Source organism: Podarcis bocagei (assembly GCF_964188305.1).
Source record: "Podarcis bocagei genome assembly, chromosome: 7".
Classification (NCBI taxonomy): Eukaryota; Metazoa; Chordata; class Lepidosauria; order Squamata; family Lacertidae; genus Podarcis; species Podarcis bocagei.
In genome coordinates this window covers 18,124,984-18,143,110 of record NC_138132.1, presented here as the reverse complement: position 1 = coordinate 18,143,110, position 18,127 = coordinate 18,124,984, and the positions used below count along the sequence as shown (strand labels likewise).

At 43.8% G+C, this 18,127-nt stretch overlaps 1 protein-coding gene across 6 annotated transcripts in view; it reads right to left on the bottom strand.

Annotated features, from left to right (window-relative positions):
- The window catches only part of LOC308590116 (uncharacterized protein), a 34,920-nt gene extending 16,793 nt beyond the window's left edge, over window positions 1-18,127 (bottom strand). For 4 of the 6 annotated variants that reach the window (XM_081199813.1, XM_081199815.1, XM_081199816.1 and 1 more), the window contains exons 1-15: window positions 17,993-18,127; window positions 16,741-16,764; window positions 15,853-15,909; window positions 15,250-15,273; window positions 14,829-14,876; window positions 12,444-12,491; window positions 9,240-9,272; window positions 7,449-7,529; window positions 6,459-6,488; window positions 6,125-6,151; window positions 4,941-4,964; window positions 4,457-4,483; window positions 3,326-3,358; window positions 2,325-2,351; window positions 694-711 (exon numbers count right to left, since the gene is read on the bottom strand). In XM_081199813.1, coding sequence (XP_081055939.1) covers window positions 694-711; window positions 2,325-2,351; window positions 3,326-3,358; window positions 4,457-4,483; window positions 4,941-4,964; window positions 6,125-6,151; window positions 6,459-6,488; window positions 7,449-7,529; window positions 9,240-9,272; window positions 12,444-12,491; window positions 14,829-14,876; window positions 15,250-15,273; window positions 15,853-15,909; window positions 16,741-16,764; window positions 17,993-18,061 — 570 coding nt within the window. In that variant the 5' untranslated portion in view covers window positions 18,062-18,127. The remainder of the gene's footprint in view (window positions 1-693; window positions 712-2,324; window positions 2,352-3,325; window positions 3,359-4,456; window positions 4,484-4,940; window positions 4,965-6,124; window positions 6,152-6,458; window positions 6,489-7,448; window positions 7,530-9,239; window positions 9,273-12,443; window positions 12,492-14,828; window positions 14,877-15,249; window positions 15,274-15,852; window positions 15,910-16,740; window positions 16,765-17,992) is intronic. The other 2 variants (XM_081199814.1, XM_081199817.1) reach the window with 2 other exon arrangements.

The window sequence follows — 18,127 nt, the reverse complement described above, 5'->3', positions numbered from 1 at the left end:
AGCTAGCAGGACCAGTGGTCAGGGATGATGGGAATTGTAGTCTCAAAACATCTGGAGGGCCGAGGTTGAGGAAGCCTGGCCTAAAGTCTGCCAATTCCCAAGTTAGAGGATCATTCCAATTTAACTCTCTGTTTCTCAAAGAATCCTGCCTAATTCATTTATGATGCTGATTTTATATTACAGCTTATGGCGTGATGAACAACATCCTAACTGAAGAGCAAAGAACAAAGTTTTCTTCTCTCTTCACCTTCAACCAACCAAGGAGAAAAAAATATCCCAGTCTGATTTGGTCTAGGAATGTCCTATTCCAAAGCCAAACGGGAACAAAGCTTTCCTCTTAATGTTCACATATGTTAAGATAAATCATGCATCCCTTCATCTTGGCCTTTGACCCTTGTGATGTATGCTTTCAGGACTCATGCTATACTGTACCTTAATTGCTTTTAAGTTATGAATTTTAAATTCGGGGACTGGCTGGTGATGGGTGGTAATACATTTAGTAACGTTCATCATCATCTTCTAACCAGAACAGCTTCATGTGACATGTTTTGCAGTTTCTTGCTTCAAGTTGTGACATGCTAGTAATTTGGCCCAATACTCAACTTCACCTTTCCATTCAGCTAACCCATTTCAATATTAGATATCGAGGTGATAGGAAACACCCAGAGAAAAAAGACCCTTCTGCATACTTACTGGTGTAAAATCTTGCCACTAGAAGGGGGGGGGGGGAGAGAAACATAGATTATTCAGAAAGGCTTTTTTGTGTGTGTTTTCGTAAACTGCTTCACAATTTATTTGTAACAGTAAGTGGCATATAGATGGGAAATGCCTCACACAACCATGCATTTTGGAACCTCTATGGCAACTTCTTCCAAGGAAAAGGGGGGATTCTCATCTATTTGCTGCCTTCACTTTTTCCTTGCAACTCCCCCACCCCTGCCTTTCTCGCTTTGGGGTTTCATATATCCTGAACCACTTGGGCAGGAAAGCACCCACACCACACCCTAGGAGCCAACTCCTACAGGCTGTGGGGGCTTTGTTCCCCACCATAAAATATTTGAAGGGGCCGGGGCCCTACAAAGTTGATGGGCATTCCCATTCAAATGATTTGTGTGCACTGCATCATGTGATTATGTGGGGCGGGGTTTACCTGGCCCCCCACAATATTTTATTCAAGTTGGCGCCCCTGCCTCCCCATCCTGTCTTAATCTGTGCAGCTTTCCTACTTTGTATTCAATAGAAGAAGAAGAGGAGGAGGAGTTTGGATTTGATATCCTGCTTTATCACTACCCAAAGGAGTCTCAAAGCAACTAACATTCTCCTTTTCCTTCCTCCTCAACAACAAACACTCTGTGAGGTGAGTGGGGCTGAGAGACTTCAAAGAAGTGTGACTAGCCCAAGGTCACCCAGCAGCTGCATGTGGAGGAGCGGAGACACGAACCCGGTTCACCAGATTACGAGACTACCACTCTTAACCACTACACCACATAATAGCCAGGGCCAGCCCTACCATTGGGCAAAGAGGGGAAGTCTTATAGGACGGGTGGAACACTTAATACCGCAGCAATCATCAAAGCAGTTAAGGCAAGTTAAATCCATCAGAAAGAAGTCATAGCTAAGTCTCATGGAAATCAGTTTAGATCTTAAGAGATAGGAAGCTCACATTTTGCCTTTTTTATAAGGGGAGCTCTTCATGAAGCACTGTACCTTTTATTTCTTGTGATGCGTTATATCCACTACTTCTCATTATGTATGTGCACACTGGATCTTTCTTGCCTGTCCCTATCACATCTCTTCCCCTCTACAGACCACTAGCCTTTACGTTTTTCTCTTGAGATTTTCCATTGATGCTCTGAGGGTAAAATTTTATACCCCAATTTGCTGTCCCATTGAACACCATACATTTAAAGCACACGTTCCCCACCAAAGAGTCCAGGGAACAAAACTTTACTCAGCACATAGCTACAATTTCCGGTAAAACCTAATTCTACAATTCCCAGGATTCTTTGACAGGGAAAGATGTGGTTTGAATGTGCTTTAAATATATGGCGTGTACGCAGCCTTTTGTCTGTGCAGGCACCCATGCATAGGATTGTGCAGCAATTCATATATTAAGGATGCAATCCTATAGATGCTTACCTGGGAATAAGCCCTGCTGAACACAGTAGGACTTAATTCCAAGGCGATATGCATAGGATAGCATAGTTAGAGCATGGTTCTAAGCACACATGGCCTTTGGAGCAGCATCGGAATCAAGGGAACTAGGATCTCAGTGGCATTTTGACACAGAAATCACAGCCTCAGGAAAACAAAAGTTATTTTACCCATCCTTGGTTTCTGTTTGACGAACTCTACAAAAAATAAAAATAAAAATATTATTTGATCTGGTTTGTGTCCACATGGGAAAATAAACTGCATAGGTGCACAGACTCTTAAGCACACATTTATTTTTTGTAACCAAATGGGCTTATTACTTCCAAGTAAACCTGTTTAGGTCACAGAGCTGAGACAGGGTTCCTTCGGGGGGGGGGAGATTATCATGATTTTTTTTTTTTTTTGAGATTTATCATTTCCTCCTTGAAAAAGAAGCCCACTTTGTAAATTTGTCTCCCTACTCTATATCAAGTTGGCATCTTCACACAGTCTAGTAGCAGCCTGCACTTCTAACGAAGGCTGCATATAGTCAGTTCAAGCCAAAAGTCCTATCCCATTATGCTTCATTTAAATGTTTAACCCTTATTAGCCCAACGTAATCTTTATATATTTCAACAGGTTTATATGCGCACTTCCCCCTCCAAAAATTACACCTTTCACAATTGAGAGAAATAAGACTTCTGTCGCTCATCGCCACCCGTGGTCAGGGCCAGAAACAAAACAAAATAGACATTATTCATTCCTGTTGGCTTCGATATGATAAATGGCACAGAATCTCAGGCTCATAAACACATATCCCCAGCAAGAATTGCCTGAGCATCTGAGAGACGTAGCCCCAAACAAGACTGGATAGCTGAACTGGTTAGAGCGTGGTGCCGAAAGTGCCAAGGTTGCAAGTTCGATTCCCGTATAGGACAGCATTTCAGGGGACTGGATGATCCTAGGGGTCTCTTCTAGCTCCACAATTCTATGATTCTAAGACATGATATTAATTGCACAAATGCAATTAATGTCGGTGGTCTTGATCCCGCTGAATGTTTAAGCAGGCCCCGAGTAAAAAGCAATGGTTTGTGTACACTTATGTTCCATCTTCAGCTAACCCCTGTTTCACTAGATATTGAGATTATACAAGACAGCCAAAGAGAGAAAAAAGCTGCTTCCATATACTTACTTGTTTTCTCCTGCCTCCAAATATTCCTGCAAGCTAGAAGGGAAAGGGACATCAGTTATTCAAAGAGACTGGATCTTCTTGTCCGGCTCCAGCAAAAGAAGAAGCTGAATTCAGGCTCCTCCTGAAAGGAGCCAGTTGGCTCAATGGTCAGAGATCTCGTGAGCGTTGTATGTGTACAAATCCAACACCTGAACTGGCCAGACAGCATTGGTTCACAGCACCAATTTGCACATGAATATCACATGGTTCCACATTCACCTAGCAAGTTGCGTAGCAGAGGCGAGGGCAGGGGGTCAGTTGCTCCATCTAGAATGTCAGCGGAAGGGTCCTGGGGTCAGGTAGATCCCAGATGTAAATGCATTTCTTCATGTTTGTCCCAGCAACCCTTCCCAAAATCGCACCCTTGCAAGAACAATAGCACAAAACTGTGATGACCATTAAAACAGTTAATGCCACAGCCCAGCAAAAAGGAGGTCACAACTAAGACCCGTTGAAACCAAAGGACTCTTAGCTATTCGTATATAGAGCTTTTTCAATGGGGATTCATCACAAATTCTTGTTGGGTTGTACTCATGGGTCTTTTATGCGTGTACCTACTCCATCTCTTTCCCCAAAATAGACTACTAGTCCTCATACTTCCCTCTCACGGCTTTCCTTTGATGCTCTGTGGGTGATATCCTGTACTCAGTTTCCTGGGAACAAGGTCCATTGAATTCAATGGGTCTTACATCTGAATAGGCATGCACAGGATTGTGTATTGGGATGTATGTTTAGCCTAGAATCCTATGGACACTGACCTGAGTATAAGCTCCACTGAAAACAATGGGACTTAAGCTGTGTGCAAACTATACCTTTAAAGCGCACTCAACGTAGTTTGCCGTTCACAGAAATGCAATTCCCAGCAAGGCCTTAACAAAGTACAGTGCTCAGAATTCTTAAGGAAAAGAAGGTGCTTTGGATGGGCTTTAAAGGTACAGTGTGCAGACAGCCTTGCTTCTGAGGTTATGCATAGGAGTGCATTGTTAGAGCACAATTCTAGGCTTGGGAGTTGAATTAGAATCAAAGGGACCACAATCTTAGTGCCAGCTTGACACAGAAATGACAACCTTAACTGAACAAAATGTATTTTACCAGTCCTGGGCTTGACTGCGAAGAACTCTACAAAAAGGAAAAAAAATGCAAATGTTATTTGACCTTGTTTGTTTCAGTATCAGAAAAGAACTTGCCTAGGCACCCTGACCCCTTAGCACACACTGATTCTTAAGCACACAATGGGCTTTTTCAAGTTTCAAGTTTAGGCCATAGAACTGGAACAGAATGTATCAGAAGATGCATTTTCTGAAAATATGTCTGAGGTGCATTATTTTCTCCCCCTTGAAAAAAGTGTCGGCCACCCCCCAAGAAAATTCCATTTGCACACAGCTCCAGGAGTAGCATCCAAATCTAAGGAAGGCTGCAAGTCCTCCAGCCACATCAAGATTCCCATTCCATTATTTTTCATTTAATGTTTAGTCCCTTACCAGCCTGATAAAGTCTTAAGACATTTTACTTATATGGACAATTTTCCTCCCCAAGTTACAGCTTTCACAATTGGAGAAATGAGATTTATACTCACTTGTCTTTTGCCGCTGAACTCGTTCTACAAATAATAGCAGTATTAGTAGTAGTAGTAGTAATAATAGTAGTCATGTAAAAATTCATCATTTCTTTCTGTTGGCTTCACAAGAGAAATGAGAAGCTCAGCCTCATACGCACATACCCCCAGAAAGAATTGCTTGCGGAATCTAAGGGCCTTGGCCAGAGACTGGACAAAATAATCATTGCACAAATTCACTTGAAGCCCATGGTCTTTTCTTATGTAAATAACAGTTCCAGAAAATCCTGAACAGCAGTGCTAAAAAGGGATGGTTTCCATTCACTTATATACTATTTCAACTGGGAAACACTGGCCTGTGAGTGCTCCAATTGGAGAACAGCCTTTACCAAAGGTGTCTTGAGTTCTGAAGACACTCGAACACAGGACGAAAGGGAGAAACGTGCTAAGAGGAAGGCACGCTTGGCAAACCTTCACCATGATCAACTCCCATCCGGAAACCTATACCTCAGGTTAAGTACTTAATTTGTTCCGGGGGTCCGTTCTTAACCTGAAACTGTTCTTAACCTGAAGCACCACTTTAGCTAATGGGGCCTCTTGCTGCCGCCGCACCGCTGGAGCACAATTTCTGTTCTCATCTGAAGCAAAGTTCTTAACCTGAAGCACTATTTCTGGGTTGACGGAGTCTGTAACCTGAAGCGTATGTAACCTGAGGTACCACTGTATCCTTACTGTGGAAGGACGTGTAGATCCAGGATTGGCCTCCACAGTCACTTACGGACTCACTTTTAAAACCGTGTTTATGGAAGACAATCTTACTCGGCTACAAGTGATTGCAGAAGAAGAAGAAAGAGAAGGAGAAGAAAGAGAAGGAGGAGAAGAAGAAGAAGGTGGTTCCATTTCATCCTGCCTTCCTTCGAAAAGCTCAGGACAGGCTAACTAATCCTCCCTATTAATCATCATGTCAACCCTGTGAGGTAGACCTGCCTGCGCAAGAGGTCACACAGGGAATTTCCTAGCTGAGATTTGGACCCAGGTAATCTTGATACAAGTATTGGCATGCTGCCTGCTAGATGGGAGTGGCTCAAATAAACACACAATCTACCCCAATAGCCAACTTCCCTTCTCTTTGTTCAGCTAACCTCTTTCTCAGCACTGAGATTGTATGAAAAAGCCAGAGAAAGAAGACCCTTCTCAATACTTACTTCTACACTGTTGATGAGCTCTTCCCACTAGAAAGGAAAGAGGCACTGGTTACTCAAAGAGGCTACCTTCTCCCAGGAAAATCCAGCCAGTTCCCTGCCCAGTGCTTGCATCTGCTTCCCACTCGATGCCCTTCCCCCCGACAACCCCAGATTGCTTTGAGCTACCCAGACAGGTCCACAGTCGTCCAGGCCTATCCCAGCCCAACTCAAGCAACTCCCAGTTCCCCTTGAATTGGTTCAGGAGTCAGCTGTGGCTGGTGCACAGACCTAAACATCTGTTTGAGACCCGGCGCAAGGAGAATTCGCAACTTCATGTAAATAAAGGTTATTTTACCCATGCGTCAACACTCTGTCCACCGTCATCCTAGAAAAATACAAATACAAAATGTCATCTGGTCTTGTTTGTTTCCGCATCAGAAATGAAACTGCTTAGGTGCCCTGAACCTTAAACACAGTCTTATTCTTGGAAGCAATCCCTAGGCGTATAATAATAATAATTTATTATTTATACCCTGCCCACCTGGCTGGGCTTCCCCAGCCACTCTGAGCAGCTTCCAAAAAAATATTAAAATACTGTAATACATCAAACATTAAAAGCTTCCCTAAACAGGGCTGCCTTCAGATGTCTTCTAAAAGTCTGGTTACAGGTAGGTAGCCGTGTTGGTCTGCCATAGTCAAAATAAAAAAATTCCTTCCAGTAGCACCTTAAAGACCAACTAAATTAGTTCTTGGTATGAGCTTTCGTGTGTGTATCTGAAGAAGTGTGCATGCACACGAAAGCTCATACCAAGAACTAATTTAGTTGGTCTTTAAGGTGCTACTGGAAGGAATTTTTTTATTTATTCTAAAAGTCTGGTAGTTGTTGTTCTCTTTGACATCTGGTGGGAGGGCGTTCCACAGGGAGGGTGCCACTACCAAGAAGGCCCTCTGCCTGGTTCCCTGTAACTTGGCTTCTCGCAGTGAGGGAACCGCCAGAAGGCCCTCGGTGCTGGACCTCAGTGTTAAACATGCTTGTTGGTTTCAGGTAGATCTGTTTAGGAGTTGTAGCTGACATGGAATCCCTCAAGCAATATTTCACCACCCCTAGATTTCAGGTTTGGGGCCTGAAGTCTCAGGGTCTGGGATACCTCTGGCCTGGCAACCCAGTGGATCACTGATTGGTGAGCCTATATTATTGACTCTTGCCCAAAGCTTTGGGCTGGGGTCCTAGGCAGCACTTGTTTGGACAGAGGGATGACATGGAAATCGGTAGGACTAGGATCAGACGGCTCACATGGTTTCTATGAGAAGATAGGGAAGACAGAAAAGGACTTCTCATACTCACCGAGCCAGGGTAGCCGTTTTGGGGAGGAGGAGGAGGAGGGTAAGGACGAGCCCCTGGACTGCCAGAGTAGCCAGAGCCCTGCTACAGAAAGAAAGAAAGAATTGTTGGTTTTGTTTCCACAAACTTCTTTTTAGAAAACAAATGGCACCTCCTCTTCCCAGCTTTTAAAATATCAGTGATGGGGTGTTTGTGTATCTACACACACACATGCATATTTATAAAACGTGTTTGGATGGATGAGAGAAACGCATCTTCCTCCCTCTAATTGTAATTTATACTCTTTCCCTTTTCATATTAAAAAGAAGCCTGTTCACAGAAACCCAAGTTGTTGCAGGTATCCCATGACACTCAATCATTGGTGAACAGGCGTGCTTCCACCTGTGCCAAGGATAGGGAAGCTGTGGTCCTCCAAATTTTGTTGGCCTCTCACTTCTGGCAGCCCCATTCAGGATGGCCAATGGCCAGGGGTGATGGGGCTTACAGTGGGCAACACGTGGGTGACCACAGATTCTCCAAAGAAATTGGTTTATTACCAAACTATTACAGCAAAGATGGGACGCGGGTGGCGCTGTGGGTAAAACCTCAGCGCCTAGGACTTGCCGATCGCATGGTCGGCGGTTCGAATCCCCGCAGCGGGGTGAGCTCTTGTCGTTCGGTCCCAGCTCCTGCCCACCTAGCAGTTCGAAAGCACCCTTAAGTGCAAGTAGATAAATAGGTACCGCTTTATAGCGGGAAGGTAAACAGCGTTTCCGTGTGCTGCTCTGGTGCCAGTTCGCCAGAGCAGCTTCGTCACGCTGGCCACGTGACCCGGAAGTGTCTGCGGACAGCGCTGGCTCCCGGCCTCTAGAGTGAGATGAGCGCACAACCCTAGAGTCTGTCAAGACTGGCCCGTATGGGCAAGGGTACCTTTACCTTTATTACAGCAAAGAGGGCCCAGTGGGGATGGGGAACCTGCGACCTCCGGATGTTGTTTGACTTCAACTCCCATCAGCCCAAGCCAGCATGCAGAAGTAGCTTGTGAGTGGTGGGGTGAAGGCAGTGGCAGTACTGTGCTTGTTGGGTGAGGCGAGACGAGGCAAGGCAGCACGGCTGGGAGACGCCTGGCTTTGCCGTTGACCATGGCCAACCCAAACATCCCCTGACGTTGCCAACACATTTCCCTTGCCCCATCCCTGTTCCAACAAGCCCAGCTTTTGAGTTAATATGGTCAGGAAAAGCAGGTTATAAATGTTTTGGATGGTAAATAAATAACCCAGTCCCTATTCCCGTTAGGGAGGATTTGTAGTTCGGGATAGGCAAATCTGTCAATATCAGCTTGTCATTTTTTGAAGCTTCGCATTTGCAATTTTCGCATTTGCAATTTTGAAACTTCGCATTTGCAATTTTCGCATTTGCAATTTTGAAACTTCGCATTTGCAATTTTCAAAAAAGTCCTCGTGGAAATGAATCAGTATTTTAGTGCTAGTCCTCCAAATGTACACGTTTGCGTACAATTTTGCTTAACAGAACGTATTTTGTGTGGTGTTTTCACTAATCTATGCATTTCAATGGAGGCATCGGGTCAGCTCAGAGCACACTGATTCCCGCTACACAAATTTCATTCCTGCACAAGGAATATAGTCTCAAGCAGATTCTTCTGGACTTGGGGGGGGGGAGGGAAATTGTTAATGCCAGTCAGAAAGCTCCAACTTGCAAGAAAATCGAGCAAGAGCTCGTGAGTGTATCCACCCAGCAGAAAGAAGTTAAAATGGGGATATTACACAAGGAGGTCAAAGAAGTGGTCATACTCACTGGGCCAGGGGAGCCAACGTACAAGCCCACCTGCTACGAAAATTAAAAGATAAATTCACTGATCCTGCTTTCTCCCACAGCAATCAGAACTGAATATATGGACAAGCCTTCCCTAAGGTTTGCAAGCTGCCTAGAGGTTTTACAACAATCAGAAGAGTCCTATAAACGTTGTGAAATAAAAATAAATAAATATGGTAGGGGCGAGGAACTTATCACCACAGGGGGCCAATTATTCCCATGGGGGGCGGGTTTCAGGGTCCACAGGTCAAACCCTGGACTGGGGTCCCTGGTTTAGTTTCGTCTAGATGACAAACAGTAGGGTGAAGCTGAATCCTGAGAAGATGGAGGCCCTGTAGGCTTGTACTCCCTTGGAAGAATACCTGAATCCAATACTGCTACTGGAGACCTCAGTGGCAGCTCCTCACCTTAGAATGCCATTATTATTATTATTTATTAAATTTGTAATGCCACCCTATGCTTGTAAGTCTCAGGGCAGTTCTCAACATAAACTCACAATACAGTCATACGTCGGGTTAAAGTCGCTTCAGGTTGAGCGTTTTCAGGTTACACTCTGTGGCGACCCTGAAGTAACGGAATGTGGACTTCCGGGGTGGCGCCATCGGTAATGGCGGATTCCCTCTGATCCGGAGGGAACAGCTCCACGGAAAACGGGTCTTTCCTGCTACGGCGAAGCGGGGACCCTTTCAAAAATCACAGGCGGATGAAGCCTGTGACCATGGGACTCGGCGGGCACCTTTAGTGCCCCCCAACCCGTAAAGGAACCCACTTCTGGGCTCCGGAGCGAAGAGGGGGAAGTGGCGCGGTGCTGAGAGTCAACTGCTTCTTCCGTGGAGCGAAGCCGCACAGCCATTGCCGGAGTGCGCTGCCTTTTTCCTGGGACAATTTGGCTTTTAAAACAATTACCCATGAGTACTTTAATTTCGGACAATTGGACTTTAAATAATGACCTGCGAGTAGAAAGGAAAATTGGACAAAGAAATTTATCTTAATTTGGCACTGAAATGGGAAGGTCTAAACAGGAAGTCAGCCTTCCGTTTCTTGTAGATAGATTAAAGCAAAGACATGGCAAACTAGAGTTCAGAAAATCGCTTGTAAAGGATTAATTTTCATCATTCAAAATTGTTGAACCCCCTTCGGAAGCAGGAGAAGAGGGGGGATTTTTTCCGGACTGTTTAAACCTGCAGAAGAGAGTGTAAAGTAAAGTAATTTTCCACCGTCTTGATCCTGGGAGCCCGGTGTCAGGACTGACGTTCATTGGGAAGCTCATTGACCAGAGACAAACGTCTTTGACAGATAGTTAAAAGAAGAGAAACATAGTGACTCCATTGTTCTCCTTCGCATTTTAAAGGAACAAATATTGACAAAATATCTGAAAAAGGAAACTTTGTTGCTAGATCTGCCTTTAAAAGAAAAGAACAAATAGAAGTTCTTCCCCTAGAGGGAGCCTGTGAAACTGTTACTAAATCTGAATCGGGGAGCTCTGCAGCTGCAACAGATTATGATCATGGGAATAGACTTCCGACCTTGCAGAACAATGTATTCAGAGGCTCTGGTGTGTGCTCTTTGCAAAACAAGTGCCCTATTGGAACAGATACATGAGAAGACGGACTTGATGACTGCTGCGATCAGAAACTTTGGACAGGTAGTGGAAAACTATATAGAGCCCACCCAGGAATCAAATCAGGAGTGTGCCCTGACAGATCAGATGAGGGAAGAGGATGTTGCTGAATCTTGGGCGCCAGAGATGGAGGGAGCTGTGGCCCAGCAGGAACATGAGTTTTTGGATCTGACAAATGAACTTGGAAAAAGCCAGATTTGGAAAGATAAAGTTTGGTTTGGTTTGGAAATGGGGGGTTGGATAGACCCCCCTATGCAGGGATGTTTGGACTTTTCAAGTCTGGCAATGGGCCGTGAGATGTTTGGGGTTGTGGGGGTGCTTAATTCTGGAGGGACTTTGAAACATGTTTTTAAATACCACATGGGGTTTTGTGTGGAATACGGAAAAGGGACTGATTCGTCGAGAAGGGTCAAAAACACTGTTAAATTGGAGTTCCCACGAGTGAAAGGAGCAGGAGACAAGGTAAAGTACAGGTATAAATATGAAGAAGAGCTGCGGAAGGGACATGGAAGAGACTTAAGGGCCTCGGACATAAGATTACCAGGTTAATGCGCTAGATTGATGCGATAGAAAGGACTGACAAAACCCGGGACCAGGAGGAAGAGACGCTGGATGAAGATTGGAAGAATTTTTTTTTTATTAGGATTGTTTTATAAAATTGATGAATGTTAGAAAAATGTTGGAATGAAACTATTTGGCTTTAGCAAAAATGTTAAAAGAATTATGTAAGAATATGTTATGGCTATGAGAAATTGGTATAAATAAGATTTAAGTTTTAAGTTTTAGGGTCTTTTATAGTAAGATAAGGTTAAAATAGATTAAGGTAATGTAATGACAGAATATCATGAAAAATGGGAAGGATTTGCTGTGATAATTAATAATTAGAATACAAAAAAGGGAGGTGTGAGGAGGTCAAAGAAAGAAGGTAATGACAGTTAAGGATTTGAGAATATTGGCTTATTTGTGTTTGTGGCTTATTTTTGCCTTTTGATTGTGTTGTGTTACGTGCTTTGTTTTTATTTTTTGATTTTGATTTTTATTTTTCTTCTGTCTTTTTTCTCTTTCTTTTTCTTTTTTGTTTTTTCTGTAATTCTAAAATTCTTAATAAATATCATTTTTTAAAAAAAGGAATGCGGTTTCGCCGCTCGCGCATGTGCAGACACTCAAAATGACGTCATGCACATGCGCAGAAGTGACAAAGCGCGACCCACACACGCTCAGCTGCGCAGACGTGGGTTGCGTTCTGCTCAGGATGTGAACGGGGCTCCAGAACGGATCCTGTTAGCATCCAGAGGTACCACTGTATAAAAACACATAATCAAAATAAAAACAAGAACAACCCAATAATCTCCCCTCCCTGACACATTTTAAAAGGGAGGCTCCCCTGGCACTGTCATTAATATCACACAGGTGACATTTGAGAACTAATAGCAAAGAGAGGGGATGACCACCTCGCAGGTCTGCTGCAGCTGCGCTTCCTGACCACCCTGAACCATGAACTACTAAACTGGCCACGTAATCTGATGGCCCATATCAAAGAACTTAGAAGAGTTTCTCATACTTACTGGGGGAGGTTGAGGCTGCCAAGGTTGGGCTTGGACACCGACATAGGCCTGAAAAAGACCAAGATACGTAAGCAAGTTGCTCTGTTCTGTCTCTTGCCCACCAGACATCACCACCACAGAAGCACAATAGAAATCAAGCAGAACCACAGCACGTATTGACGAGCCAAGTCCAGGTCCTTAAAAAACTGGGACCAGCCACTGTCAGTACTGGCGCATCCATGCAATGGCAGGGAGCCACAAACAGCTATAATTCAGCATGATGTGTGCTCTGGAGCCTGGGTCGGCCCAAGACATTTTGCCACCTGAGCCAAACCACAAGATGGCAACCCTTTGGGCCACCGCCATAATTCTGTAAAAGATCAAGACGCACAGGTTACTCAGTTCTGGCCAGACACACATCTCCATAAACTGCTCCTGAATACCAGTTGCTCAGCTAGAGGCAGACTGCATGTGTGAGTTGTGCGTGAGGCAGCTAGCACAGAACAGGGCCGTGTTTAAATAAATATTAAAACCATCCTCTGGTTGTTAAATAAATGAAACAACACTATACGGAGGAAATGCGACACCTGTCTTTACTGGTGCATCTGAGACAGCATCATGGGCAGAACTATACGAACTGTAACTTGAAGAACTTCTGCTTGAGCTTGCTTTCCCCTCCTCCCTCCCCAGTCCTCTTTCCTCATGTGCCATGTCTTTTTATTTTTTATTTTTTTATATAAATTTCTATTAGTTTTTTAACATATCATTTTCAACAGTAATTAAACATACTTTTACATCTTATTCAATTTTTTTGACTTCCACCAGTCCTGTCTGAAAATTTTCCAGTCTAATCTCTTATTTTCCCTATTGCATTTCAAACTCATAACCATTATCTCTCTCTTTTTCTACTTTGTAACACTTCGTATATTTCTCCATACAAAACTTCTTGTAGTCCTACTAGCGTAATTTGTTGATTACAGTTGCTCTTCAAGTAATTCACATACTTCTTCCAATCTTCTGTAAATCTCTGGTCTTTTTAAATTGTCTTTAGATTACCATGTCTTTTTAGTTTGTGAGTCTGGGGGCAGGCACTGTCTTTGATGGAGATTTCTGCACGCCAGTCTTTTTGACTAAAAGCTGGGGGTATCAGTGCCTTGGATACAATATAAATAAACCAAATAAGCAGGGAAACCTGGAGCACCTGCACGGGTTTCATTTTGGCCACACCCACCACTGGCATGCGGCCCTCAGAGGGCTGATGAACAGTGAATGTGGCCCTCACACGCAAAAAGGTCTGTGAACTCTGTTTTAAGCATCCTTACATATTTATCCTTACATAAACGGCCTCGGTCCAGTATACCTGAAGGAGCGTCTCCACCTCCATCGTTCTACCCGAACACTGAGGTCCAGCACCGAGGGCCTTCTGGCGGTTCCCTCACTGCGAGAAGCCAAGTTACAGGGAACCAGGCAGAGGGCCTTCTCAGTAGTGGCGCCCTCCCTGTGGAACGCCCTCCCACCAGATGTCAAAGAGAACAACAACTACCAGACTTTTAGAAGACATCTGAAGGCAGCCCTGTTTAGGGAAGCTTTTAATGTTTGATGTATCACAGTATTTTAATATTCTTTTGGAAGCCGCCCAGAGTGGCTGGGGAAACCCAGCCAGATGGGCGGGGTATAAATAATAAATTATTATTATTACTATTATTATTATTATTATTATTATTATTATTATTATTATTTCCACTCCATTTAAAATGAGTTTCCAAGCTTAATTCAAAGTGCTTCTCTTATCCTTAAAAGCACTAACCCAAATATCTGCTTGCCTGCCTTCTCTTGTATCAACTGAGATTGTCACCTTAGGCGTTTCTCCAGACAACCCCTCCATCTGAAGTGTGGTGGGTGCAGACCAGAGAGAGAACCTTTTTGATGGTGACTCCCTGCCTTCTCCAGGGAGGTCCTCCTGGTGCCTTCATTACCATTACAGTGGTACCTCGGGTTACATACGCTTCAGGTTACAGACTCTGCTAACCCAGAAATAGTACCTCGGGCTAAGAACTTTGCTTCAGGATGAGAACAGAAATCGTGGTCTAGCGGCGCGGCAGCAGCAGGAGGCCCCATTAGCTAAAGTGGTCTTCAGGTTAAGAACAGTTTCAGGTTAAGAACGGACCTCCGGAACGAATTAAGTACTTAACCCGAGGTACCACTGTATTACCAAAAACTTTGAAGAACTAAGAGAGTGAAGAGAGGGATACAAGTGAAGGTTGCCTCAGAGTCCGCTCCAGCTGATTTCCCAATGCTCAGTTTCTGAGCCATGTACTACTAAGTGATATCTAAACCAAGCTGCAGAGTCTAACGCCCCATATCAAAGAACCTAGAATCTTCCAAAGAAGAGTTTCTCATACTTACTGAGGCAGGTTGAGGCTGCCAAGGTTGCGCCTGAACACCGAGATAGGCCTGAAAAAGACCAAGATATGTAAGCAAGTTGCTCCGTTCTGTCTCTTGCCCACCAGACATCACCCCTACAGAAGCACAATGGAAATGAAGCAGAAACACAGCACGTATTGACGAGCCAAGTCCAGGTCCTTAAAAAACTGGGGCCAGCCACTGGGGCTTTGATGGGGAAGTCAGTGAAATAAGTTTTAAGAAAATTTGGATATGAAATTATACATGTTTGTTTTTGTGTTTGTATGTTTGTATTGTGTATTGTTTGTGTTAATATAAATTGTGAAAAACCAATAAAAATTTATAAAAAAATAATAATAAGTTGAGCGAAATTGTCTGATACCCCATACTCTGAATCGTCCAAGGAAGCGTTTCTCATACTTACCGGATTTTGGCCGTCGTAAGAACCCTGAAAAAGATCGAGATGCACAGCTTATTTGTCACACTCACATCTTCACAATGAAATTACAGTGATGCCAAGCAGAACCACCAAGTGAAGACGAGAGAGAGAGAGAGAGAGAGAGAGAGAGAGAGAGAGAGAGAGAGAGAGAGACTTTTCAGTGGTGGCTCCCTGTCCCAGAATGCCCTCCCTGTTCAAATATTATTCAAAAAAAAATTGTTGCATAAACGTACATCCTCAACATTAAAAAATTAAGGTTGCATAAACGTACATCCCCAACACCACCCAAGAACTCTGGAAACTGTAATTTACCCTTCACAAAGCTACAATTCCCAGAACCCATAACATACGTCAATTCCCAAGATTTGGGGGTTGTGTGAGCTTTCAATTTGCTTTATATGCATGGTGTATAAGCAACCTAAGAGAACAGAATGAAGACAGCGACCATCTCAGACCTTGCTCCAGGTGCAGCCTCTGATAAACACCCTCCCCTGAATAAGGTACTACCAATTGATATAATGAGCTATGTAGCTTCATACCTCATAGCACAGAGTCACAATGACCCAAAGAAAACTTTCTTATACTTACGGGAGGAGGAGGCTGAGGCGGAGGTGGAGGAGGCACATTTGGGCCGGAATAACTAACCTGTAAAAGATCAAGAGACAAAGGTGGTTCAGTCCTTTTCCTTGCCCGTCTTACATCCCCACAACGAAACAAAAAATCAGTGTGGATAAGCTTGCTGTTGAGATTTGCAGGAAATTCCAACCCTATCTATAGCTCTTGGCTGCCTCCATGTGGAAATTTATTTGCACAAAAACTGATTAATCCAGGAAAAGCCCTTTCCAGGAGGAAAATAACAGTTTAGGCAGGTCCAGTGCTTTTGATAGGATCCTGTAAGCTGACCAGCCCAGCCCAGGGTGAGAAGAGGCAGAATGTCTTCTTTTAAAATAAAAATATAAAATGAATTTTATTTTTCATGAAAACCCTCAAGAGGAGCATGAGTGCAACCTTTCCAGCCCACTCTTCTCCCCAGCATGAGGATGCTTCACCCTGTGCATAGCTGAAGCATGGAATTTGCTAGCACAGGATTTAGTGCTAGCTGGAAGCTTGGATGGCTTTAAAAGGGGAGTTTGGCAAATTCGTGGAGGGCTAAGGCTTCTGCTACTACTAGCCACAAGAGCTGTGTACTGCCTTCAGTTGTTGGGCATCACAAGTGTGGAGAGTTGCTGTTGTACTCATGCGCTGCTTTGGAGCTTCTCAAAGGCATCTGATCGGCCACTGTGAGAACAGGATGCTGGACTAGATGGGTCTTTGGTCTGATCAAGTAGGACCCTGAAGAAGGTGGCTAATTCTAACCCAGAACAGGACTGGTCCTGTTAAACAAGTGAGGGTGTTTTGTCGCAGATCCTACTCACGTAGCATCCTTTTTGAGTGAAAGCATAACAAAAGCAGATGGACAAAATGTGTCGTACTTACGGAGGCACCAAAACCAGGATTCCACTGCTATAACAAAACAATTGAAACGATGCTGTTAGTTTCCATGAATTTAATTTGAACTAGACTCTGCGACATAAGCCATTATTTGCAAGCAGGATTCACAGTACGATCCTATTTATTCCTATTCGGAGTCAAAAGTAACTTCCATTGAGTTCAATGGGACTTACACCCTGGTAAGTGCGCATAGGAGTTCTGCCTTAGTTACTCTCTTTATATCAGAGTACGAAAGGGTTTGTTGCGTTCTCTGGAAGCACTGTATGTGGACTCAAGCCCTGTCCGCAATTGGGAGACATTAACAAACGGGAAAACAAGGTTTTAACCCAAAGCTCCCCACGTCAGTCAGTTACCTTCCATGTTGCAAGAAGGAGTGGGGAAGAAATTCAACTCGGTTGTATTTAAAAGCGAACCGTCCTAATCTGCCCTTTCTGAAACAATGCGCAAACTGAAATGCAGTCACCGTTCCAAATTACCAGCCAGGTAATGTGTACAGACATGCACGCACAATACCAGGGTAAAGTGTGAGCATTAGTGAAAACAGCATACAAAATGTATTACATTAAGGGGTACTGCCTTGCAGAAATGTGTATATTAGGGGAAATTGCATGCAAACATGTAAAATTTAGGAGAAATTTGTAATGAAATGCTGATGAATTTTCAGAATTACTTTTTCTTAAATGCAATCTACTTGGAGAGCAGAGCTAAAGAGGAATGAGAAACTGAGATAAGTCAACTAACACAGTTACCACACTGGCCCCCACTGCTTCTTCTTACAAGCAAGATGCCCTCTCAAATCTCTCTGGTTTTTATAAACAGTGCCTTGACTTCCATCACTGAAGGCAAGCACAGGTATCTATTAATTATTTTGGAAAACTGTTTGTTCGCTATGCATTTGGACACTTCTTAAGCTACCATAACTAAATCTTGCATGATGGTTCCTGAGATGAAGGAGCAGGTTGTCATCTATGTTTGGACCACATGACATATTGAATCAAGAGAGCAAACTGAACCTTTAAAAACTGTCCTGATTTTAACCACTAGTTCCAATTTTTATTTTTTATTTTGTTTTTGTTTTCGATAATTCCCGAGCAATGCTGGGTTCGGGGCTTCTGGTCAATAAATAACATGACACTTTTGATTCACATTGGTTTAGGTCCCCCACCCACCCACCCCCCACTAGCATCCAATTAACAGCTGGTGCTGCATTTTTTCTAGAAGTCCGTTTCCATCTCACCTGTGCATCCGTTTCTCTTGCACAAAGTGCAGAGATTAAAAGAATGGCAGCTACAACCGGGAGCTTCATTTTAGCCCGGGATCAGGCTTCCGTCCCAGGTGCGAAATCGTTCAAAGGTGTGAACTGTGGCTCAGA